The sequence below is a fragment of the Palaemon carinicauda genome, chromosome 16 (genome assembly GCF_036898095.1).
Source record: "Palaemon carinicauda isolate YSFRI2023 chromosome 16, ASM3689809v2, whole genome shotgun sequence".
In the NCBI taxonomy this organism is placed as follows: Eukaryota; Metazoa; Arthropoda; class Malacostraca; order Decapoda; family Palaemonidae; genus Palaemon; species Palaemon carinicauda.
The window spans coordinates 111,997,369-112,024,022 of NC_090740.1; the positions used below are offsets into that span (position 1 = coordinate 111,997,369).

The following is a 26,654-nucleotide window of genomic DNA, read 5'->3' on the forward strand; positions in this document are numbered from 1 at the left end:
GAAGCTCACTGACTCTTTTAGCCGAGGCCAAGCATACCAGGAAAAGAGTCTTAAGAGTGAGATCTTTCAGGGAGGCTGAATGTAAAGGCTCAAACCTGTCTGACATGAGGAATCTTAGGACCACGTCTAAATTCCACCCAGGTGTAGCCAAACGACGTTCCTTAGAGGTCTCAAAAGACTTAAGGAGGTCTTGCAGATCTTTATTGTTGGAAAGATCTAAGCCTCTATGCCGGAAGACCGAGGCCAACATGCTTCTGTAGCCCTTGATCGTAGGAGCTGAAAGGGAGCGAACTTTTCTCAGGTATAAGAGAAAATCAGCTATTTGGGCTACAGAGGTACTGGACGAGGATACGGAAACTGACTTGCACCAGTCTCGGAAGACTTCCCACTTCGATTAGTAAACTCTAATGGTAGACGCTCTCCTCGCTCTAGCAATCGCACTGGCTGCCTCCTTCGAAAAGCCTCTAGCTCTCGAGAGTCTTTCGATAGTCTGAAGGCAGTCAGACGAAGAGCGTGGAGGCTTTGGTGTACCTTCTTTACGTGTGGCTGACGTAAAAGGTCTACTCTTAGAGGAAGACTTCTGGGAACGTCTACCAGCCATCAAGTACCTCGGTGAACCATTCTCTCGCGGGCCAGAGGGGAGCAACTAACGTCAACCTTGTCCCTTCGTGAGAGGCGAATTTCTGCAATACCTTGTTGACAATCTTGAATGGTGGGAATGCGTAAAGATCTAGGTATGACCAATCTAGGAGGAAGGCATCTATATGTATTGCTGCTGGGTCTGGGACTGGAGAGCAATAGATTGGAAGCCTCTTGGTCAGCGAGGTTGCAAAGAGATCTATGGTGGGTTGACCCCAAGCCGCCCAAAGTCTCTTGCACACATCCTTGTGGAGGGTCCATTCGGTTGGAATTACTTGACCTTTCCGACTGAGACAATCCGCTAGGACGTTCAAGTCGCCCTGGATGAACCTCGTTACTAGGGAGATGCCTCGATCTTTTGACCAGATGAGCAGGTCCCTTGCGATCTCGTACAGAGTCAATGAGTGGGTACCTCCCTGTTTGGAAATGTACGCCAAGGCCGTGGTGTTGTCCGAGTTGACCTCCACCACCTTGCCTCGAAGGAGATTCTCGAAGCTTATCAAGGCCAGATGAACCGCCAAAAGCTCTTTGCTGTTGATATGCATGCTCCTCTGACTCGAGTTCCACAGACCTGAGCATTCCCGACCGTCCAGCGTCGCGCCCCAGCCCAAGTCCAATGCGTCCGAGAAGAGAACGTGGTTGGGTTTCTGAACTGCCAGGGGAAGACCCTCTCGTAGGCTGATATTGTCTTTCCACCAAGTCAGACAAGTCTTTATCTTTTCGGAAATCGGGATCGAGACCGCCTCTAGCGTCTTGTCCTTTTTCCAGTGAAAAGCCAGATGGAATTGTAGAGGTCGGAGGTGTAGCCTTCCTAGCGAGACAAATTGCTCCAGGGATGACAGCGTTCCTACCAGACTCATCCAAAGCCTGACTGAGCAGCGTTCTTTCTTCAACATCTTCTGGATGACGAGCAGGGCTTGATCTATTCTGGGGGCCGACGGAAAAGCCCGAAAAACTTGACTGTGAATCTCCATCCCTAAATACAGAATAGTTTGGGATGGGACCAGCTGAGACTTTTCCAAGTTGACTAGGAGTCCCAATTCCTTGGTCAGATCTAGAGTCCAATTGAGATCCTTCAGACAGCGATGACTGGAAGAGGCTCTGAGAAGCCAGTCGTCCAAATAAAGGGAGGCTCGGATGTCCGATAAATGGAGGAATTTTGCCACATTCCTCATAAGCCTCGTAAACACGAGAGGAGCTGTGCTTAGGCCAAAGCACAGGGCCCGAAACTGGTACACCACATCGTCGAAGACGAATCTCAGAAAAGGTTGGGAGTCTGAGTGAATGGGGATGTGGAAGTAAGCGTCCCTTAGGTCTAGAGAGACCATCCAGTCTCCCTTTCTGACCGCTGCTAGGACTGACTTTGTGGTCTCCATGGTAAACTTCGTCTTTGTGACAAAGACATTCAGAGCACTGACGTCTAGCACCGGTCTCCAACCTCCTGTCTTCTTTGAAACTAGGAAGAGACGGTTGTAAAACCCCGGTGATTGAAGGTCCGAGACTTTGACCACCGCTCCCTTCTCTAGCAAAAGAGACACTTCCAGTTTCAGGGCTTGTTTCTTTTCTTCCTCTCGGTACCTGGGAGAGAGATCGATGGGGGACGTCGCTAGAGGAGGTCTGCGTACAAAAGGGATTTTGTACCCCTCTCTGAGCAACCTCACAGATTGTTGATCTGCGCCTCTCTTCTCCCAGGCTTGCCAGAAGTTCTTGAGTCTGGCACCTACTGCTGTCTGAAGTTGCGGGCAGTCAGACTCTGCCCTTAGAGGACTTGGATCCTTTCCTCTTTCCTCTCTTCCCTTCGGCACGAGCACCTCCCCTGCTGGAGGCTCTGCCACGAAAGGGCGGGATAAACCTGGACGCTGGAGTGTCTATCCTAGGTCTAGCAGACAAGGCAGGCAAAGGGGGAGCTTTGCGAGCCGAGGACGGAACTAAATCGTGGGTGTCCTTCTGCACTAAAGACAAGGCAATTTCCTTAACCAAGACTTCAGGAAACAAGCACTTAGACAAGGGCGCAAAGAGTAGCTCAGATCTTTGGCATGGCGTTACTCCTGCTGACAGAAAAGAGCACAGAGACTCTCGTTTCTTAAGGACTCCGGACGTGAATGAAGCGGCAAGCTCGTTGGACCCATCGCGGACGGCCTTGTCCATGCAGGACATAATGAGTAAGGAAACATCCCTATCGGCAGATGAGATTTTCCTACTCAAGGCTCCCAAACACCAGTCCAGGAAGTTAAAGACTTCAAACGCCCTAAATATGCCTTTAAGAAGGTGGTCCAGGTCCGAGGGTGACCAACTAATCTTCGAGCGTCTCATGGCAAGGCGGCGGGGAGAGTCTACAAGACTTGAGAAGTCGCCCTGGGCAGAGGCAGGAACTCCCAAGCCGAGAACTTCTCCCGTGGCATACCAGACGCTCGATCTAGACGAGAGTTTAGATGGGGGGAAGGCAAATGCCGTCTTCCCTAAACTCCTCTTGGTCTCTAACCAATCGCCTAACAGCCGTAAAGCTCTCTTGGATGAGCGAGAGAGAACGAGTTTCGTAAAGGCAGGCATGGTAGCAGGAACGCCTAAGACAAACTCGGACGGCGGCGAACGAGGAGCCACAGAAATAAAGTGATCAGGGAACAACTCTTTAAAAACAACCATGACTTTTCTAAAGTCCAAGGATGGTTGAACTGCTTTAGGCTCATCTAATTCTGAAGGCTGATCCTCAGGCTGTGGTTCAGCAACGTCCTCATCTGACAGTTCCTCATCCGATAACTGATGAGAAAACGGCAAAGGTGTAGGCAACGTTTGACTCGCAGAGTCCGGTCGCACTGGTGCATACGTGACGGAGCAGGACGCAGCGTCCTGGAACAGCTGAACAGTCTGGGAACTGTTAACAACAACAGGTGCGCGAGGACGCACAGCGTCCACCCGAGACTGTTTAGACCGTCTGGGTTGTGCAGTCAACACCATAACGGGTTGCGGAGGTTGACGCACCGCGTCAAAACAAGTCAACTCTGATGGTTGGTGAACGTCCTGAACGTCACCAATCGCATCAGTGCGTTGCCTAACGTCAACGTGCGGCTGGAAATCCACACTGGGTCGCATCGGTGGAGGTACAACCCCAACTGGTTGACGCGAGAAAGCTACATCCACGTCAACAGGACGCACAACAGAACGCTTGGATGGCTGATGGCCAGTAGGTTCAACGGAAACCTTCTCAGCGTTGTAGTCCTCCATCAAGGACGCAAGCTTAGACTGCATGTCTTGCAGTAACACCCATTTAGGGTCTACGGAAGCAGGTGCGGTAACAGACGGGGTTAGCGAATGAGACGGCACAACTTTGCCTCTCTTAGGCGGCGAGCAGTCATCAGATGACGGCAACGGGTCCGAACTGTCCCAGTGGCTACATCCGGGACGTTGGACTTGTCCTGAAGGGACCGACTTACGTTTTAAAGGTCTAGAGACCTTGGTCCAAGGTTTCTTACGTGAAACACCTTCGGACGACGAGGTAAAAATGGGCTCTCTCGTCTTATGGTAGGGGCGATCTTGACGAGATACGCCTGATACCAAAGAGGGAACGTCTGTTCGCTGATCAAGGCCTCTCGAACCCATAAGTCGTACGACATTGCTTCTCCCCTGGGCTTGGGAGCTTGCAAGAGGTCCCGGACTAGGTGGACGACAGGCACGAACAGACGAACCCTCGGTCGCAACACTGTTCACAAAACTTTGCGTAACACTAGGCACTTTGACACTTTCCGCCGTGGCACTTTGGCACTTGAGTTCCTTCACGTCTGCCATGAGTTGATTCCGGTCACTTGCTAAAGCCTCAACTCTCTCCCCCAAGGCATGAATAGCACGCATCATGTCTTGCATAGACGGTTCCTGAGTGCTAGGAGGGGGGTTAGGAACAACCACTACAGGGGAAGGATTAGGTTCAGGGGCATGTGGAGAGGAAAAATCTACAGACCTAGAAGAACTTCTCCTTACCCTATCTCTCTCTAGTCTGCGTGTATATTTATCAAATTCGATAAAATCGAATTCCGAAAGGCCCATGCATTCCTCACACCGATCTCCCAATTGACAGGTTTTACCCCGACAATTGGAACAAACAGTGTGAGGGTCGAGAGAAGCCTTTGGAAGACGCCTATTACAGTCCCTAGCATTACACTTTTGAAACTTGGGAACTTGAGAAGGGTCAGCCATTTTGAATTAGTCAAGGGAAAATTCCAAAAAACGATCTAAGTCATCAACAATTAATCCGATTCAAAAAAGAGTTCAAGCATTTATTTGAAGAAAAACACCTGTACTGCGAAAGCTCAAACCAAATTAAAGTACTTCACCAAATATGATGGGAAAAACTCCAGGTTCTACAGCGAGTAAAAGTACGTCTTGTCGACACGTCGACAGAGAAGAAATTGAAGGTTTTGTTTACATCCGAGAGTGGTATCTGGCCGACAGTTGGCGCTGGTGGGCACACCCGCAACCTGCATAGCGATCGCTCGCGAGTTTTTTATGTATGTGTCTGTCGAGCAACAGAGTTGCAGCTATTATATATTCACCGGCTAAGTTAAATATTTAAAAAAAGATACTATAAGCCCAAGGGCTCCAACAGGGAAGAATATCCTAGTCAGGAAAGGAAACAAGGAAATAAATAAACTACAAGAGAAGCAATGAACAAAGGCAATGGAAAAATGTGCCATAACCAGAGAGAGGGATCTAATGTAGTACTGTCTAACCAGTCAAAGGACCCAATAACTCTCTATCGGTAGTATCTCAACGGATGGCTGGAGCCCTAAATACAAGGTTTGGTTTAAGACAAGTTTTTTTCTAATTACCTTGTCATTAACTGAGAAAAAAGGAACAGCGGAAATACCAGGAAATGCACTCTGTGTTGCGGCTTGGTACTGATCCCGTTCTTTTAAGACTCTCTCCTGTAGCTCCTCTATTTCACTCCTGAAAAGAGAAAAAAGATTATATTAACTGGAAAAATTTCACACATATCTATGGTAGTGGGAAAAGCTTTCTAAAAAAAAAAAAAAAAAATGTTTGTCAAAACTTTCTCACACTCAGGACTGGTATGAGGCTTAGATTATTGACCCGTGCGGCTGTTTTTTTTTTTTTTTTTTTATCTCCTCCATCCAGATGGAGTCTGTCAAAAGTGTAATGTAAAGTCCACTTTTATTTACAGTAAAAGAATCACCCTTAATGTTCTGTGCAGTTAGTGTCTTTAAGGCTGGCTCTCTCTTCTCTCTCTCTTACACACACACACGCACGCAGAGAGAGAGAGAGAGAGAGAGAGAGAGAGAGAGAGAGAGAGAGAGAGAGAGAGAGAGAGAGAGAGTGCATTAGAACTTGAAATCATCTACATGTGCCGTAAAGCCCTTTACAAAGTACCTCAACTTCTGTATCTTTTGTTTTGATTCTTGCGAGATGTGTACGATTCCCGACTCGGAAGTGATATGACGATCCATTGGCTCAGAGGTGACCCCAAATATCCAGCCTGGAATCGTCCATAGGATTAAATAATCAAAATACTTCCACTAATTTGAAGCGTTAAATAATATCATAAAAGTTATTTTCATCTTCATTATCATTATAAAATGTTATTTTCATTAGTAAAATAAATTTTTGAATATACTTACCCGATGATCATATAGCTGTCAGCTCTGCTGCCCGACAGAAAAACCTACGGGCGGAATACGCCAGCGATCGCTATACAGGTGGGAGTGTACATCAACAGCGCCATCTGTCAAGTAGGTACTCAAGTACTCGATGTCAACATAGAACCAATTTTCTCCTCTGTCCACTGGGTCTCTATTGGGGAGGAAGGGTGGGTCCTTTAATTTATGATCATCGGGTAAGTATATTCAAAAATTTATTTTACTAATGAAAATAACATTTTTCAATATTAAACTTACCCGATGATCATATAGCTGATTCACACCCAGGGGGGTGGGTAGAGACCAGCATTACATGTTGACATTATTATGAGCTAAGTATTCCGTATTTCATTTTAGCAGTTATTCAAAATAACAAGCATAAAATAAATAAGTACCTGGTAAGGAAGTCGACTTGAACAATACTCTGCCTTTTTAAGTACGTCTTCCTTACTGAGCCTCGCGATCCTCATAGGATGCTGAGCGACTCCTAGGAGCTGAAGTATGAAGGGTTGCAACCCATACTAAAGGTCCTCATCAAAACCTCTAATCTAGGCGCTTCTCAAGAAATGACTTTGACCACCCGCCAAATCAAGTAGGATGCGAAAGGCTTCTTAGCCTTCCGGACAACCCAAAAATATTAATAAAACATTTCAAGAGAAAGATTAAAAAGGTTATGGAATTAGGGAATTGTAGTGGTGGAGCCCTCACCACTACTGCACTCGTTGCTACGAATGGTCCCAGAGTGTAGCAGTTCTCGTAAAGAGACTGGACATTCTTAAGATAAAAGACGCGAACACTGATTTGCTTTTCCATTAGGTTGCGTCGAATATACTTTGCAGAGATCTATTTTGTTTAAAGGCCACGGAAGTTGCGACAGCTCTAACTTCGTGTGTCCTTACCTTCAGCCAAGCTTGGTCTTCCTCATTCAGATGGGAATGAGCTTCTCGTATTAACAGTCTGATAAAATAGGATAAAGAATTCTCTGACATAGGCAAAGATGGATTCTTAACTGAACACCATAAAGCTTCAGACGGGCCTCGTAAAGGTTTTTAAAATAGAACTTAAGAGCTCTTACAGGACATAATACTCTTTCTAGTTCATTTCCAACCATACGATAAGTTTGGAATATCGAACGATATTGGTCAAGGCCGAGAAGGCAGCTCGTGTTTGGCTAGAAAACCAAGTTGTAGAACATGAAGCCGTTTCGGATGAGAATCCGATGTTCTTGTTGAAGGCATGAATCTCACTGACTCTTTTAGCTGTGGTTAAGCATATCAGGAAAAGAGTCTTAAAGGTGAGATCTTTCAGGGAGGCTGATTGAAGCGGTTCGAACCTGTCTGACATAAGGAATCTTAGAACCACGTCTAAATTCCAACCAGGTGTAACCAAACGACGCTCCTTCGTGGTCTCAAAAGACTTAAGGAGGTCTTGTAGATCTTTATTGTTGGAAAGATCTAAGCCTCTGTGACGGAAGACTGATGCCAACATGCTTCTGTAACCCTTGATAGTGGGAGCTGAAAGAGATCGTTCTTTCCTCAGATATAAGAGAAAGTCAGCTATTGAGTTACAGAGGTACTGGTCGAGGATACGGATACTGACTTGCACCAGTTTCGGAAGATTTCCCACTTCGATTGGTAGACTCTAAGGGTGGATGTTCTCCTTGCTCTAGCAAACACTCTGGTTGCCTCCTTCGAAAAACCTCTAGCTCTCGAGTCCTTCAATAGTCTGAAGGCAGTCAGACAAAGAGCGTGGAGGCCTTGGAGTACCTTCTTTACGCGTGGCTGACGTAGCAGGTCCACCCTTAGAGGAAGTGTTCTGGGAACGTCTACTAGCCATCAAAGTACCTCGGTGAGTTATTCTCTCGCGGGCCAGAGGGAAGCAACTAGCGTCAACTTTGTCCCTTCGTGAGAGGCGAACTTCAGCTGTACCTTGTTGACAATCTAGAACGGAGGGAATGCATATAGATCTAGATGTGACCAATCTAGTAGAAAGGCATCTATATGAACTACTGCTGGGTCCGGGATAGGTGAGCAAACTATTGGGAGCCTCTTGGTCATCGAGGTTGCGAAGAGATCTATGGTTGGCTGGCCCCAGGTGGCCCAAAGTCTCTTGCATACATCCTTGTGGAGGGTCCAATCTGTTGGAATTATTTGTCCCTTCCTACTGAGACAATCTGCTATGACATTCAAGTTGCCTTGGATGAACCTCGTTACTAGTGAAAAGTCTAGACCTGTTGACCAGGTGAGGAGGTCTCTTGCGAACTCGTACCATGTCAGAGAGTAGGTCCCTCCTTGCTTGGAGATGTACGTCAAAGCAGGGTGTTGTCCGTGTTCACCTCCACCACTTTGCCTTGAAGGAGAGACCTGAAGCTTTTCCAGGTCAGACGTACTGCCAGTAGCTTCTTGCAGTTGAAATGCATTGTCCTTTGACTCGAGTTCCATAATCCCGAGCATTCCCTACCGCCTAATGTCGCACCCCAGCCTACGTCCGATGCGTCCGAGAAGAGAACGTGGTTGGGAGTCTGAACAGTCAGGGGAAGACCCTTTCAAAGGTTGATAAAGTCCTTTCACCAAGTCAGACCAGACTTTATCTTTCCGGAAACCGGGATCGAGACCGCTTCTAGCGTCTTGTCCTTTTCCAGTGAAAAGTTAGATGGTATAGAAGAGGACGGAGGTGTAGTCTTCCTAGTGACACAAATTGATCCACGGATGACAGTGTCCTAACCAGACTCATCCACAGCCTGACAGGGCAGCGTTCCTTCTTCAGCATCTTCTGGATGGATAGCAGGGCTGGGGGTTGATCGTCTTGTTCAGCAATGTCCTCATCAGAGGGTTCCTCATCCGAAACTGATGAGGAAACGGCAACGGAGTGGGCAACGTCTGACTCGCTGAATCCGGTCGCACTGGTGGATGCGTGACGGAGCCGGACACAATATCATGGTACTGCTGCACAGTCTGTGAACTGTCAACCATGGGGACGCGAGGAAGTACAGCGTCAACCCGCAACTGTCAAGACTGTCTGGGTTGTGCAGTCAACCCCCTACCGGGTTGCTGAGGTTGCCGCACTGCGTCACAACAAGTCACCTCTGCTGGTTGTTGAACGTCTTCCTAGTGACACACTGAACGTCCACAACCACCTCCGAGAGTCGCTTAACGTCAACGTGCGACTGGCAACCCACACTGGGTCGCACGGTGGAGGAACCACCTCAACTGGCGGACGCGAGTAGGATACCTCAGCGTCAACAGGGCGCACAACCAACCGGTAGGAAGGTTGTTGGCCAGAAGGTTCTTCTCCGTAAAAAATCCTCTATCAAGGACACAAGCTTGGACTGCATGTCTTGCAGCAAAGCCCATTAGGGTCTACGGGAGCAGGTGTGGCAACAGACGGGGTTAGCGACTGAAGCGGAACCATTTACCATCCCTGGAAGCCTTGTTATGCTTTAATTAAAGTCCATAGGAGGCTAAGCAGCTTAAGGCTCCTCTCCAAATGACAGAGTCCTCAAAGGAATATCAGTAGGAGGGAGAACAGCACTTTCTCATCTACAGGAACCATGTCCGAGAAAAGCTAGGTGATCTCAGTGAGGGTCTCACTGGTGCATAAGCAGCAGACCAGAAGGCAACGTTATGAAACTGCTTGACAGTCTGTGAACTGTCAAAAACTGAACTGTCAACCACAACAGGTGCGTGAGGACATACAGCACTGGTGCATTAGCAGCAGACCAGAAGGCAACGTTATGTAACTGCCTGACAGTCTGTGAACTGTCAACCACAACAGGTGCGTGAGGACATACAGCACTGGTGCATTAGTAGCAGACCAGAAGGCAACGTCATGTAACTGCTTGACAGTCTGTGAGCTGGCAACAACCAAAGCTGTGTGGGGAAGCCTCAACTCCTGACTGACTAGTCTGCTGCGGGCGAGTGGCGGTAACCACAGTGGGTTGCGGAGGCTGACACACCGTGTCAAAACACGGCAGCTTGTGGTAGCTCACGCACGGCAACGGAGTGCTCCGTGTGTCTGTGGGAGTCAGCATGCGTCTGGCAGGGTCGACTGCGCATGGGTGGAGGAGCTCTCACAACAAGAGTGTGGGAGCAGGCAGCCGCAGCATCTACTGGGCGCACAACCGTGGCAGGTTGTAGGCAAACGGGAGCATCGTCAACCTTCTCCGCAGTCGGAGTGTGGGAGCAGGCAACAACCAAAGCGGAGTGGTGGTGCGTGGTGGGGACTGCCGTGGGTTGCGGAAACTAACGCATCGCGTCAAAACACGGCAGCTTGACTCCACCTTCCCACTGCTGATGCGGTAGCTCACGCATGTCAACGGAGGGTGCCGCACGTCGGCTAACGTCAACATGCGTCTGGCAGGGTCGACTGCGCATCGGTGGTGGAGCTCTCCACAGCCGGAGTGTGGGAGCAGGCAGCCTCAGCGTGAGCTGGGCGCACAACTGTGGCAGGTTGTAGGCTAACGGGAGCAGTGTCAACCTTCTCCGCACGAAACTCCTGCATAACCGCAGCTAACTGAGTCTGCATAGACTGCAGTAAAGACCACTTAGGGTCTACAAAAGCGGCAACAGACGGAGCTACTGTCCGTTGTGACTGAGGGTCTAAAACAGCTGGTGCGGCAACAGACGGAGTTACTGCCTGTTGCGGTACCACCTTGCCTCTCTTGGGAGGTGTGCAGTCGTCGGATGACTGCAGCGAGTCCGAACTGACCCAGTGGCTACACCTGGGCCGTTGGACTTGCGCGGAAGGGACCGACTTGCACTTAAAAAGCTGCGAGATGTGGTCCATGGTTTCTTACGAGAAACCTCTTCCGCAGACGAGGAATAAATGGGCTCTCTCGTCTTTGTGTGGGTGGGGCGATCTTGGGTAGATACGCCCGAAACCACGGAGGGAAAAAAAAAAGTCTGTTCGTTGATCAAGGCCTGTGGAACCCATAAGTCGTTCGACATTACTTCTCCCCTGGGCTTGGGAGCTTGTAAGAGGTCCCGGACTAGGTGAACGACTGGCACGAACAGACGAACCCTCGGACGCAACACTGTAACACTTTGCGCATATCACTTTATCACTTTGATTTTCTGTTTTGCACTTATTTCACTGAAATCGAAACTTTAACTGATTTCTACCTGAAACACGCAATCCTATCCTTCATTAAAAGGTAGTAATTGCGAAAAACAGTCGTACAATGCAACAGAAAACATAAATAAAGATAAAGAATTCAGTGGCTGGGAAAGAGACTAAACACTAGATCAAATAAACTACGTTTAAAATCTCTCACCGCACATAGCCTGGGAACAAGAATAAAAGCCTAGAAACGTTTTACCTTCTTCCCCTACAGCGACTAGGGAGGAGAGTAAAAAACGAGAACAACGTTACCAGCTTGAACGAAACGTTTATTCTCCTCTCTCTCCCTCCGTCTCTATCTCTCTCTCTCTTTCTCTCTTGATTTTGCACCTGAGAGAAGAGCCCAATTATATATCGTTAAAACATGTTATTTGCTAAAGGAAAAAACTGAAAGGTTTTCCAAATAAAAAGTTCCTTTAATTTAGAATTTAAACCATTTAAGCTAAGAAAGAATGAACGAAACGCCAGAATCGGTTTACTCTTACTGCAAAGTGAAACCGTGATACACTCTCTCTCTATCGTAACGATAGAGCGCATGTTGAACGTCCTGAACGTCAACAACTGCGTAGACTAAAAACTAAACGTTAGTTCATCTTTGAAAACAGTACGAGACTATCAAAGAAATTCTTTCATAAAACATTAAAATTTAAAAAGTATTAAATTCTTTAAAGGTTAAATACGATATAACGGGCTCAATGTTAATTAACTTCGGTTCCAAGTTAGGACCGCCTACTATCAGGAAAGGTCGCATATAAACAAACATAAAAATTTATTGTTATATGTTTATAATAAATGGAAAGTTAATCGAAGAGGCCTATAAAGGCGGAGAGATATAAAATATATAGATCTATAACGTGTTAAGCAAAATTACCAAAAACCTAAACACACTTCCGTCTAAGGGAAGGGTCTTCCATTTAAAAGTGAAAGAGAGTCCATACTCTCTTCGTCACCATAATTAAATCTATCCAAAACGAGTTCAAGTTTTGAAATGAAGATAAAACCCCTGCATAGCGAAAGCTCAAAACTGGAATAGTGTACTTCACCAAATCGTTGTGAAAACAAATCCAGTTAGTAACAGCGTATTTAGTAGGTCTTGCCAGTGGCACGACAGAGAGAAAATTGGTTCTATGTTGACATCGAGTACTTGAGTACCTACTTGACAGATGGCGCTGTTGATGTACACCCCCACCTGTATAGCGATCGCTGGCGTATTCCGCCCGTAGGTTTTTCTGTCGGGCAGCAGAGCTGACAGCTATATGATCATCGGGTAAGTTTAATATTGAAAATTAAGTTTTATGAGACCATTAACTGACATTTCTAGATTTAGTAACAGTTATTATTATTATTATTATTATTATTATTATTATTATTATTATTATTATTATTATTATTCTACAAGCCAAGCTATGACCCTAGTTGGAAAAGCAAGATGCTATAAGCCCAAGGGCTACAACAGGGAAAAATAGCTCAGTGAGGAAAGGAAATAAAGAAATAAGCTACAAGAGAAGTATTAAACAATCAAAATAAAATATTCTAAGAATGGTAACAACATTAAATTAGATCTTTTATAAGCTATAAAAACTTAAAAACAAACAAGAGGAGGAGAAATAAGATAGAACAGCGTGTTCACACAAAGGAATCTGTACTTCACTGGGATTCTAAAATTTGATGACTTAATCAACGAATATATTTTTGCATCATGTTATATGACACGAGTAAATTCACATCTTTTAAATGTAATGTGCCTAAAAGCAGGTAAATAAAATGAAAGTAAATTACAGTACGTGAAAATCTGAAAATACTTAAAATCTATTTATAATAAAATTTATTGGCTTACAACTAAATTTTATGTAAAACACCAGTATTCTAGAAATATGAAAATTTTCGAAGTAATATGATATTTTCATAATAAAATAAATTTTTGAACATACTTACCCGCTGGTTATATAAGAATGGCTGGCGTCGGGAACGCTAGCCATTCTTATATAACCAGCGGGTAAGTTTTATGTTTAAAATAGTATTTTTCCTAAATATAACCATGACAAAATCTGAGATAATTGGTATTTTTCCCTAACTAATACAGACCTGTAGCTATTCATTGGATATTACTTCTAGCGGTAGCTGGAAGGCTGCCATTAGATTTTAAGTGCGAGGTGGCAACCCTACCTAACCACTACAGTGGGTAGGTAGAGGAGAGTGGCTGGGGGCTACCCAGCCACCTATATCTACTCCCACAAACCTGAAGTTCTCTGCATAAAAGATTCTGCGTGAACTGGCGTAAATGGCCATAAAAACTAGCGGGGGGTAAGCCAGGCCCACCCGCACACTCACTACCAAGACCTCTTTTGATTGCAGGCAGTATTTACTGGGAGGAAGGTGATGGTGGAACAAGTATTTGTAAAGAAACTCAGGTTTGTATCGTTAGGAAAAATAAAGATTACTTTCAAATTGGTCATTGTTCCTACATAGATATAAACCCTTGTTCTTTACACAGGAGACTCACCTATATATCTTACAATGTTGAACTATGTCAAAATCCAAAGAACTTATAGAAATCAGTCCAAACAATACTTGTAATATTCAGAGGAGTTGAACAACAGTTTCAAGAATCTTAAACTTTCAGCCAAACTGCATAAAGACTTAGCGTAAAAATCAATATACAATGGTCTAAAGGTTTAAAGGTCGCTCATGAATGGCAGAGGCAAGGGACAGTGACATTGCTCTAGCGATTAGGACAATGTCCTAGAGACTGACCATATATTATATAATCAGTGCCCAAGCCCCCTCTCCACCCAAGCTAGGACCAGGGAGGGCCAGGCAGTGGCTGCTGATGACTCAACAGATAGACCTATAGGCTCCCCCAACCTTAGCTCACAAGGATGGTAAGGTTGCAGACACTAATGGCACTAACGAGTCTGAGCGGGACTCGAACCCCCGACTGGCAAACACCAAGCAGAGACGTTACCAATCAGGCCACAGCAAGAGTGGAATTAGTCCAGAGACAAGAAAGACTCGACACATACAAAATCACAAATTGCCACCTATGAACAGATGAATGAACATCATTACACTTACCAGTGTACGTAGATGCTACTATCTCGTCATAGCCAGCATTTCCAACTACTGCACCTTGAACTCCAGTCACACTCTCGTTACATGCCTGAAAGGTAAAGGAAAAACCGATAAGAACGTTACATAAATTTTACTCCAAGATGATGTATACTCAATTATCTTTATATGATAAATAAAATTACATACATTAACTTGAAATCAAACAGAATCAATAAAATTTTGGAAAGAAGTTTCTTTTTTTGTGTGATTTTCCAGATCTCTAGTCAGGTTTAAGTCTTCATTTGTCCCATTTTCTTCTTTCAAGTTTATGCTTTTGCTACAAACTATTCCATACCACTTCCCATCAAATGTCCTAAATAATTTCATCACCTTTCACATCCGTTAAGGGACTACCAGCGATTTCACTAGTAAAGTTATTATTATAAGCTAAGATACAATGCTAGTAGGTAAATTAGGATGCTATATGCCCAAGGGCTCCAAAAGTATAGTATAGTATAGTATAGTATAGTAAATTAGTGTAACAACACTGTACTTACCAATGAAAATCGAAGAGTTGGTTCTGATTCATCACCATCCTCATAAGAAAACACCTCGATATGACCATCATCTCTGCCCACAAGGAGATCTCTCACGCCATCCCCAGTCATATCGTAGTGATCCATACAGGTGATGCCCCCATAACGAGATGCGGTAATGTTTCCAGTGTTCGAACTTCCATCATAAACCCAACGGTGTGCTGCAGAGCCTCTGAAAATATCCAGTAGAATAACTTAGCTATAAAGAAAGAGATGTTTTTTCAATAAATGCAGCGAGTTGTCATCTAAATTTTCTCTTCCTTTGCAAAAACTATTTGGACCAAAATATTGTTCTTAACCCTTTTACCCCCCAAGGACGTACTGGTACGTTTCACAAAACTCATCCCTTTACCCCCATGGACGTACTGGTACGTCCTTGCAAAAAACTGCTATTTACATTTTTTTTTTTTGCATATATTCTATAATTTTTTGAGAAACTTCAGGCATTTTCCAAGAGAATGAGATCAACCTGACCTCTCTATGACAAAAATTAAGGCTGTTAGAGCAATTTTAAAAAATATATACTACCAAATGTGCTTGAAAAAAAATAACCCAAGGGGGTTAAGGGTTGGAAAGTTCCAAATAGCCTGGGGGTAAAAGCGATAAAGATCCTCTCCATTTTGGTGACAAAGTTAGTAAAAATAGCTTTTTTTTTCTCATAGCATGATGACCATAAATTAGCAGCACTATTAAGCTCAAAGCATGACCTAAGTATGTTCAATGAATATGAAATATTCTTAACATCCTTCAACACACCAAACAATATAAGGCATAGAAAACTTCATTAAATATCACCCTAGACCTAACATATACCGCATATAGTACAAATAGGTATAATATTTCTAAAACAGCACATGGATTTTTATTGCAAGTGCAAAGAATTTAAATGTCCAAACAAATTTACTACACATCTGGTAAGGCTAACTGTTACCCAACACCACAGAACAGTGAATGCCCGATCCAGACTGTGAGAGGCATTTCTGTATATGGAACTTTCTTGACATATCAATCCTTGTAAAGTAGTTATAACAAAAAGTCTTAATTTCTCCCTAAAATATATAAACCAAAGCAAAATACTATTTTGGTGGGATTATTATTATTATTATTATTATTATTATTATTACTAGCTAGGCTACAACCCTAGCTGGAATAGCAGGATGCTATAAGTCCAAGTGCTCCAACAGGGAAAAATAGCGTAGGGAGGAAAGGAAACAAGGAAATAAATAAACTACACGAGAAGTAATGAACAATTAAAATAGAATATTTTAAGAACAGATGTACGTCAGAGAGTGAATGAAGGTTGCAAAGAGTTGGGGGCAGTTAAGGGAGTAGTAAGAAATAGAGGGTTGGGCATGAATGTAAAAAGAGTTCTATATGAGAAAGTGATTGTACCAACTGTGGTGTATGGATCGGAGTTGTGGGGAATGAAAGTGACGGAGAGACAGAAATTGAATGTGTTTGAGATGAAGTGTCTAAGGAGCATGGCTGGTGTATCTCGAGTAGATAGGGTTAGGAACGAAGTGGTGAGAGTGAGAACGGGTGTAGGAAATGAGTTAGCAGCTAGAGTGGATATGAATGTGTTGAGGTGGTTTGGCCATGTTGAGAGAATGAAAAATGGCTGTCTGCTAAAGAAGGTGATGAATGCAAGAGTTGATGGGAGAAGTACAAGAGGAAGGCCAAGGTTTGGGTGGATGGATGGAGTGAAGAAAGCTCTGGGTGATAGGAGGATAGATGTGAGAGAGGCAAGAGAGCGTGCTAGAAATAGGAATGAATGGCGAGCGATTGTGACGCAGTTCCGGTAGGCCCTGCTGCTGCCTCCGATGCCTTAGATGACCGCGGAGGTAGCAGCAGTAGGAGATTCAGCAATATGAAGCTTCATCTGTGGTGGATAATGTGGGAGGGTGGGCTTTGGCACCCTAGCAGTACCAGCTGAACTCGGTTGAGTCCCTTGTTAGGCTGGAGTAGAGGTCCCCTTTTTTGTTTTGTTTCTTGTTGATGTCGGCTACCCCCCAAAATTGGGGGAAGTGCCTTGGTATATGGATGGATATTAAAAATCAATCTGGATAACGCCATTCCATCCGGTAGAGGAAAACTGAGAACAGTACCAGAGGAAATCACAGGAAATCATCATTATTATTACTACTGTATTCCTATATATCAGTATGCAACCTTGCGCAGCAGCCAAATCATAATGCCTGTAGTATGTGAAAAGGTAAAAGAAAGACTAAAGAAGAAAATGGTATATGGTGAATAAATGTTTACAATATTTTGAATGTGGATAAAAATAATATTTCCCTACATTCACTATTACAATTCACATGCACATTAACACATAGAAACATTTCCTTCCGAATGAAGAAACACGTATCGTACTTGTATCCAGATCTTACCTTCCCAACTGGACTAGACCAATCTTGCCATCCGAGGTGCCATAAAGTAACTGGTCTCCATGTTCCCCGCCATCATTATAAAACAGCTGGAGGCTGGAGGGAGGTGAGGGAAGCTCAACAGAATAGGAGACATCAGAACCTGACATTACTCTTAGGAGTCGATCTTCGCACGCTAAGACGGGGACAAGTGTCTTCATCTGCCGAGAAAAAACAAACATAATATACATCATATATTTCATGAGAGAGAGAGAGAGAGAGAGAGAGAGAGAGAGAGAGAGAGAGAGAGAGAGAGAGAGAGAGAGAGAGAGAGAATCACCATCATCATCAATCATTTACTTAGATCTCTTATAGGGCTCACCAGATATTTGATCCGGAATGGAAAATGAAAATGGAGCAATGACAATTCTAAAAAGTTATGTTGCATATCAAAAAGAGACCTACAGTTGATTCATTGATAAAAAATTTCTTGTGATGTAACAGCAAAGATCACATTCATCAACTTTGACCATTGGGGGAAAGGAGAACCCCGCTCCACAAATTATCTGTTTTCCCATATCCATTCCTGTATGTGAAAAAAAACATTGAATTTAGTCAGGAAACTGCCTAATTTTATCAATCAGTGAAGGATTTGTAGTTAATCTCTACTGTGTTAATAATTAACTATTTGTAAATTGACTCGAAAACACCAACATCAGATTACACTAGCCTACCCATAATTATAGGTAAATAATAAGATTTAGCTAAATTCCAATTCAGTTTCATACCCTCACTGAGTGTATATATACACTCGTGCTAAACAAAATAACCAGAATGAAAAAAATGAAAGATACCAGTAATTTGAAACCCAAAAACCAAAATCTTCGAAAGACTGAATAACGTTACGAATGATGGAAATTAGTTCGCTATACAAGCTAAAATAATACAAAAATTATCTGAGTTCATTAATCAATTAGAAAATGATGTCAAATTTTAACACTGAGAAAGTTTGACTGATAAAACTCATCAATGTTTACATGAAGCCAGGTAACTGCTAACAATGATGAATGAATCGAAATAACAAATACAATTACAGTAATCAACTGCCGGCGCATTTGACCAAAATTAAACTCGTATTTTAGCGGTAAATTGCCAAAATGAGGAAAAACCTATTCCTTTGCTGTTATTCATCCTAATGTTTCCATTCTGCTTTTCCACTTCGAAGAAGAGACATTTAGAGGCATTGTCGGTTGGACCCGATGAATACGTAGATGGTGGTTGGGCGCAAAGTGATGCGTTTGTAGCACTGTCTCTGACTGGGACGATAGTTTTTCTCCATGAGGTGATGATATATTAATGACGTCACCCATAGTACAGTAGATGGATTTCAACATTAGAGGTGCTGTGTCGAATTCAATCGAGGCTGAACTCAAAAGGTTTTCTTTATATACACCGAGTACGTGCTTTGTACGTTGATATACTGAACCCGGAGCAGGGGAAACAGTATTTCTTTGGTATTCAAGTCGCATTTGATTTCATGTTCTAGTCTTTCACAAAAAAAAAAAAGTCCTTGGAGACAACACAGCACATTAACCCCCAGAAAAACAAACATTATACTATCTAATACAACATTAAACTACCTAATGAGGAGCCAAAATAATTCCTATACACTTTTCTTTTGATAAATACAGTACCATTTGGGGAGACAGAAAAAAGATTATGGAACACCACTCAGTTAGCAATGACAACTTCACCTAGGATTTCATTTAAATATTTTTAAACCCTAACAAAAGAAATCAATGAGGACCCTAAAATAAATTCTTATGAAACTACAGTAAAATTAAAGGGGAACTGATTAATCAAATCTGGGAGTTCGATCAGCTGAAATACATAATCATCATCACTATCTCCAATGCCTATTGATGTAGGTAAATAGGTAAACAAAAGCTTTTCACAATTAGTGTATATACTCTACATGAAAAGTGAACCAATAATTTGTATTACTAGCAGGCAGATTATTCTTATTTAATTAGGAAGGAGTTTCTAGGTTTTTTGAAGACTTAGAAAATAAAATGATTACAAATACAGTAATGGGTTTCTTGTGAGATAAATTTAGTCTAACATACCTTTCAAAACCAAAATCTATCCTACTGAAATTTGCTACATTTTCATATAACTTAGAAGAACAAAATCATATCCTCATTCACAGAAATTGAAGTTTGAATAACATTATCCTATATTCTAATATCTAACCTTGCAGTGCATAAAAAAGTACAGTGCACATTTAAAATACAGGGGATATATTTCGTGATATGAAGTGTAATGCAAATCTATCCAATAGTCGTAACTTCTCATGTAATACCATCAAAGTGCATTACCAATATGGTGTGCATTTCATACTTTACAGAGATTTTCATTTTAAAAACAATACTACATGTACTTTATACTTTACAGAAATTTTCATTTCAAAAATCATCTGCAAACGTTAATAAGCACTCCATGGCCTAATTACTTCAGCTTACGTGCTCTTTGTACAGTTTCCTTATGAATCATGAATCTGTGATTGCAAGTGTAAGAGAACAGCAACTTATACTGTATATGAATATTCAAAATGTGTTTCTTAGATACAAACCTACAATCGTAATTGGAATAATCAGCATGCTCAAAAGGTAGAGTACACATCAAATGTATATTGGGCCTACGTCAAATTCTCTTGCGTCAGTGCCAGGGCAAAAAGAATGATTTGATTAGCAGTTGTGATGAACGTAGTTCCTTAACAGTTAATAGCTACCCACATAAAGGATTCCAGTTGTAGAAGAAAATCGACTTTCAGTTCTGGGAAAATGGCAGAGAAGACTAGGCTAGTTGAGATAAGTTGAGAGTACGGCTGCTAATACCACATTGGATATTACCAAGCCTGATAGTAGTCACCTTAACACCTCAGATACGAACTGGCAGCGCTGTAAAATTTTTCTGCCACATATAAGAAGAAACGTTTTGTTTCATTGTTGTTTGAAGCTAAAGAATTAGGAGAGCATTTAATAATTGGCAAAAAAAAATTTCAGAAACCAATTACATTTGTGTTGTATATCTTTTACTGGCTTTATATACCATACAATGAGAGTGGAAATGCTTAATTTTGACATGCTTTGACACACCGGTCCCCACTCAAGTTCTGCTTATCTTACTATCAAGGAGTGGATAGAGTATAATGCCACTCTGGATATTACCAAGCTTGCTGGGGTCGATAGTAGTTAACTTCACAAGCTTTTAGGTGATTTTGCTTTGTTTGTACAATCTGAAGAGGTAAGCTAGTCATCAAACAAAGGCAATGATCCTATCCTAACCTCTCCTATTCTGAATCCTAGCTCTGAAAGTTGTGCTTAGCATTTCTGGTGTACCAAACAGTAAAGGTTTTATTGGTACACAGTGCATTTTAAAATTGATTGCCTATCTTCAAGCCCTTGCACTCTCAAATGACTTCATGTCCTTCTATGGCAAAATCCTCATCTTTAGGTGATCCAGTCAGCTTTATACGACCCTTGAATTCTGAGGCAGAAGACTGGCTGGAAGTCTGGATCCTAATATTTCTCCAACCACTGAAGTCAACATTCATGAGCAACCATTTTACACAATCATCAATAAAATGATATATTACATCATCCTTGTGAAAGGAGACACAGATTTTTAGAATAATCTTTCAAAAGCTTCAGTTGAAGTTGAGAAATAGTGGACCCATGTTCTGGATGGAAGTGTGGATCAGCCCAATGTAAGCTTGGCCACTAGTTCATCTTGAATTTTTCCTGGTAGCATTAACATAGAAGCTACGACCTCAACTGCTGAAATGAATCCCTTGCCTGGTGCAGAAGAGAAGGTTGCCATTACAGTAGTGGTAAACAAAAGGTAAGCCCTGAAGATTACCAGACCAAGATCCTGAAGGGGAGGATAATACAGAGAAGAGATTGACTCGGAGGTATATAAGTTTGTCTTCAAGAATAAGTTAACTCAGGTAAGTTCTGATTATTCTTTTCTAATATGTAGTCTACCATTGCTATTTCTGAGATGACTTTAATAATTAATAATAATAATAAGAATGGGGAAGTGGGGAATATGGGGAAAGGAAGAGTACCCCAGGATACAATCCAGTTAATAGCTCAAAGGAAGGTACTCGGTATTGTTCTCCTGTCTGGTCTTCAGCTGCTGATTCTCATCTTAATTTGTTGGACAGAAACTTACGGTCTATTAAATTTCTTATTCCTGATCTAGATATTAATCTCTGGCACCGTCGTTCAATTAGTTCATTATGTATGTTGCATAAGATTTTTCACAACTCTGACCATCCTTTACATTCAGATCTCCCTGGACAATTCTATCCTGTTCGTAATACTAGGCAGGCAGTTAATTCTAATAGCCAGGCCTTTTCCATCACCAGGCTCAATACTACGCAGTACTCTAAGAAGTTTTATTCCAGCTGTGACCAAGTTGTGGAATGATCTTCCTAATCGGGTGGTTGAATCCGTAGAACTTCAAAAGTTCAAAGTTGGAGCAAATGCTTTTTTGTTGACCAGGCAGACATAGTCTTTTTATAGTTTATTTATGACATATTTGTTTTTGATGTTGTTGATAGTTTATTATATGACATGTCTGTTTTGATGTTGTTTCTTATTTTAGAATGATTTATTGTTAATTTGTTCTCTTCATTTATTTGTTTCCTTATTTCCTTTCCTCACTGAGCTATTTTTCCCTGTTGGAGCCCCTGGGCTTATAGCATCTTGCTTTTCCAACTAGGGTTGTAGCTTGGATAGTAATAATAATAATAATGGGAAAGATTAAGGAAATAGGGAGAAAGAGAAGTACAGGAGAAGAATAAAAGAGGGTGGCAGACCCTCTTGCGATATTAGGGAATTGGTATTATTAATTCTCCAAAGTTTTCTACTCTTTATACAGTTAAGAGTGAATACATTGTTGTTACAGGCGGAAAAAATTCTTCCTAATTCTTCTTCTTCTGTTATCAAGACCTTATATCTCCAGCAATACCATTCACAAATCTATAAAACAAATCAATTGCCCAGTCTTACTATCACCCATATGCAAAAAATAAAAAATAAATAAAAAATATTCATAAAAATAAAATACTGTACCAGTAAATCTAGAGGACTTTCTTTTGTATCTGTATAGATATTGTGCAGAAATGGCTCATCTGTCATGCTACAGTAGTGATTGATTACAAAATGCTAAATAAAAAAAAAGAAGTTAGTCCAGGCTGTTGGGTCCTCTCATAGAAGTTACACAACTTAGAGATGTTTAAAATATGAAATTAAATTTCCTGAAGAATTATTTCTAATGTGAGTTCCTCTTAACCTACTGACTTTTTCCATTGTATCAACTATAATTAAGAAAGTTAGTTCAGGCTGTTGGGTCCTCCCATAGGTTTACAAGGATACCGACAGACTGAAGTTTTAACAGCGACTATAGCTTACAGCGAAAGAGCTAGTCATAAGTAATGGGCTTGTGTGAAAATGAATTTTGTATTACAAATAGTATTGATTTTACACAGCACATATCAATAACACTAACATAATAAAGAATAAATCTATACTTAATGGAAATCTACATAATATAATGTAACTTAAAAATATCACAGGTAAGAGAATAAAGTTGGAAGATTATACATACAGTAAATATAGGTTGATTTGGAGGTAAGGACATATTAACTGAAAAATATATACAGCACATTTAATTAGCTTATGCTATGCTGGGTGAAACATTGAGTACAGATGTGCAAGTCTAAAAGAAAGAAAATTCTAAAAAAACTACAATGCACTGATCTGTGTGATGCAAATCTACTTTTAAATTACCTCCTCTCCAGAAAACAGCGTTGTCTTTAAGAATTCAAACTGGAAATGCAAAAATAACAACTTAAAATACTTTTCATAGTCCACGGATACAAAGGCCTTCCTTTACTTTCATTATAAAACCTGATAAAGAAAACTAAATCCTGACTTCCTATTTAAAACAAAAGGAAAATGTCAATAAACAGGTTATGACCATCCACTGTACGGGGAGTTAACCATATATATTTCCACCACAACTGGCTACAAGGCGTATGTGAACCAATTAGTAATATAACTCTAACAGTAGGATCATTTCTGATCATTACTTTTTTATTATAGCCTTTTATGCATACCAAGTATCCCAGAGATCACCATAAATAAGAGGACCTGTTTCTACTTATAGAGCAATACAGTAATCCCTCACCATATTGCGGTTCACCGATTACTTCCACTGTATATACAGGTAATGGATTTATATCATATGTAAAATTGTATATCGTAGACTCCTCTTTGTATTGGGGTTTTTGAAGAGGTAAATCTTATATTTTGATTATTTTAGTATTAGAATAAAGTTCTCAATTTTGCTCTTATAAAAGCTTACATTTAAAAATATAATAAAAACATGAAAAATCATAAAATTAAAGAAAAATATATTCCGTACATTTCTGTATGTACTTCATGGTTTTCCAGCGATTGCAGATGGGCTTGGAACGTAACACCTGCAATACCCAAGGGATTATTGTACCGAGCATAGATCTGTGATTCCCAAATAAATGATTTCTCGGATTGCAATATGCCTGACATTGGTCTTAGAGAGGAAGAGCTATTTTCACCTCATTTCACTTATATATTTTGCCATTTTCTCCGAGTTAATTTAATTTACACAGACGCATTTATGTGTAGAGTTCCATTAATCTTTGTTACTATAGTCCATTTCTTTTAGCGAGTCATATTTGCACCAACTCGCAACGGTGCCCTTTTAGCTCAGAAAAATTTCCTGGTCGCTGATTGGTTAGAATTATCTTGTCCAACCAATCAGCGATCAGGAAACTTTTCCGAGCTAAAAGGGCACCGCTGCGAGTCTGTGCAAATATGACTCGCTAAATGAAATGGACTATAGTTATGAACAGCTACATTCTGTACATGGCATAGAAATAATAAAAATCAGCTGGTGGTGTTCTGTTTTCCAATTTGCCACATTATCTAAGATTATATGATATTGCTTATGTTTGAGTAAATAATTAGATTGCACTACAATATTTGTTAATATGTGCAGTTTATGTCAGCTTTGAATGATTCTATTCCTAATTATAAATTTTCATTTAATAAGTTACTTACTGTTTGTTTTCGCACCCTTGGCAAGCTAACTGCTTTTTCCAATTTTTTAGAAAGATTTTGTTCATTCACTGACTCCTGTTCCTAGTAAGATTATTTCATGAATTATCAATAAGTAGCTTGATATTAAGTATTTTGACTTTTAGTACAGTTTGTTTTCAATTGATAGCAGAAATTTTCCACAGGATATTTTCTTAATCATGCTGCATTATATTTACTTATACACTATCATGCCTCAATGTAGGTGCATTGGGTTTCCTGTTAAGCTCTCTGGTTTCTCCACGGCCAGCTATGGTAGGGTTTCTCATCACTTGAGTTGTGCTTCAGAGGTAAGGCTTGTCACCAGATATAACATGTTCTGGTGGTTATAACAGGTCTCCTGTTCAATGTAAGTATCATCTCAGCAGGAAACAATACAATAAACAACAAAGAGCACACCTATCCAGGTTAGTCTTTAGCTGGCATTGAAGCATACCATAGTTTGTTGAATTCTTATGAGATTTTCCTTGACAGTAGTAGTCCCAAAGATACTCTCAGGATGGTAATTCTTTAACGTCTAAAACTTTCCTGGTGTCTTCTACTTCTACTCATTTTGGTGCCAGCTGTACTAAGGCCCATGTTTCTTTAGATAAGCTTGAATATGATTAACTTACTACTCCATTAACTTATTTCTTGTGTTCTAAGTTCCATGAGTTAGAAAATGTGTTTGCTAATTGCATCAGACAATTCCTCATGCTTGAGGGTACATCTCTTATCAATAAGCAAGCATAAGCGAGTCTAACTTAGTGATCCTCCATTCTCGTATGTCAGTTCATTTACCTCAAACACCTGGTACTCGTTTTAATCAAAGTATCAGATGCAGCCAACAGACACAATCACGATCATAACTCCAATAATCATTCTACTGTTAATTTCACTCCAGCAGATGACCTTGCTTCAGTTCCCAATCCTCAACAAATTCTATAAGCTAACCATTCTCCTCTTGCAAAGACAACACCCAACTGCTTCCAATTGCACACTTACCAAGTCTCCTCCACACATCCACTCTTCTTACTCTTGCTACATACTAGCTTGTGGGCTTGTTTCTGCCATCAATTCACATCACACTGTTGACCTATCTCCTATTCATTATACAACCAGTAGTTCCAGCCACCAAAAAAACTCGACTACAACCCTTCTGACCGCAAATGAGAATACCATTTGAAATGAATAGCTGGTGACTCATTTAAGAATGTCAGGGTCAACTACAATGACAGAAACTGGCCACATCTTCTTTTACTAAAATAACAGATGGTACAGATTTACACTTTCCCAGCCATCATTTAGCCTAGATATTACCTGATAAGACGACTATTAATGATGGTGTAGAGGCTCCACCTTTGTAGAGGAATGAAACCTCTTTTGATGAACCCCTCTCCTGGATTTGTGAGTTTTGTCTTGTGAGAAAGCCATAGCCTCAGATGGAGGTATTGGCAATAAGCAGCTTAGCATAAGGTGGAGTGAAAGTCAAAGAAAAGATTCCAATTTTATCTCCAAATACCTAATGCTGTGTTGGACATCCAGGTAGATGTTCAAAATTGAGTGACACTATAGCTAAGTTATTTTTTCTTCTAAACTCCTGGGAGAGGCAATATCATATGATGACTAGGTGCATACCAATAACCTTTATGATTTTGCCATCTCCAGGTTAAAAGCTTCCACTCTTTTCTATTGGCGTCAGAGACTGAAGCTAGTTATCGCATCTGACACTTTCAACATAACCATAACATAAGAAATGTAAATACCGTATTTAAAGTAAGACATAGAAATACAATGAATAAAATTTAAGAGATACATGCAGCAAAACTTTATTTACGACACCATTGAGAAAAGAATAAAATTACATTCTCTTCCTGAGGGAATTAGAGAAAATCATGTTGTTGTAGTTTATAGGATACTGACATGAATGTTTCAACAAAATTCCTGGAAAAGAAAAATTAATAGGTACCCTGGTCAGAAAAGGATTGCATAAGGGCTGCTTACCATAGCTAAAGAATTAAAAAGAATCAAGTTAAACCGATATTCCGCTTA

At 41.4% G+C, this 26,654-nt stretch overlaps 1 protein-coding gene across 3 annotated transcripts in view; it reads right to left on the bottom strand.

The window, feature by feature from the left end:
* The window catches only part of LOC137655808 (Bardet-Biedl syndrome 7 protein homolog), a 90,161-nt gene that overhangs the window by 15,109 nt on the left and 48,398 nt on the right, over nt 1-26,654 (bottom strand). For all 3 annotated transcript variants that reach the window (XM_068389965.1, XM_068389966.1, XM_068389967.1), the window contains exons 6-10: nt 17,440-17,636; nt 15,011-15,221; nt 14,478-14,562; nt 6,019-6,124; nt 5,460-5,577 (exon numbers count right to left, since the gene is read on the bottom strand). In XM_068389965.1, coding sequence (XP_068246066.1) covers nt 5,460-5,577; nt 6,019-6,124; nt 14,478-14,562; nt 15,011-15,221; nt 17,440-17,636 — 717 coding nt within the window. The remainder of the gene's footprint in view (nt 1-5,459; nt 5,578-6,018; nt 6,125-14,477; nt 14,563-15,010; nt 15,222-17,439; nt 17,637-26,654) is intronic.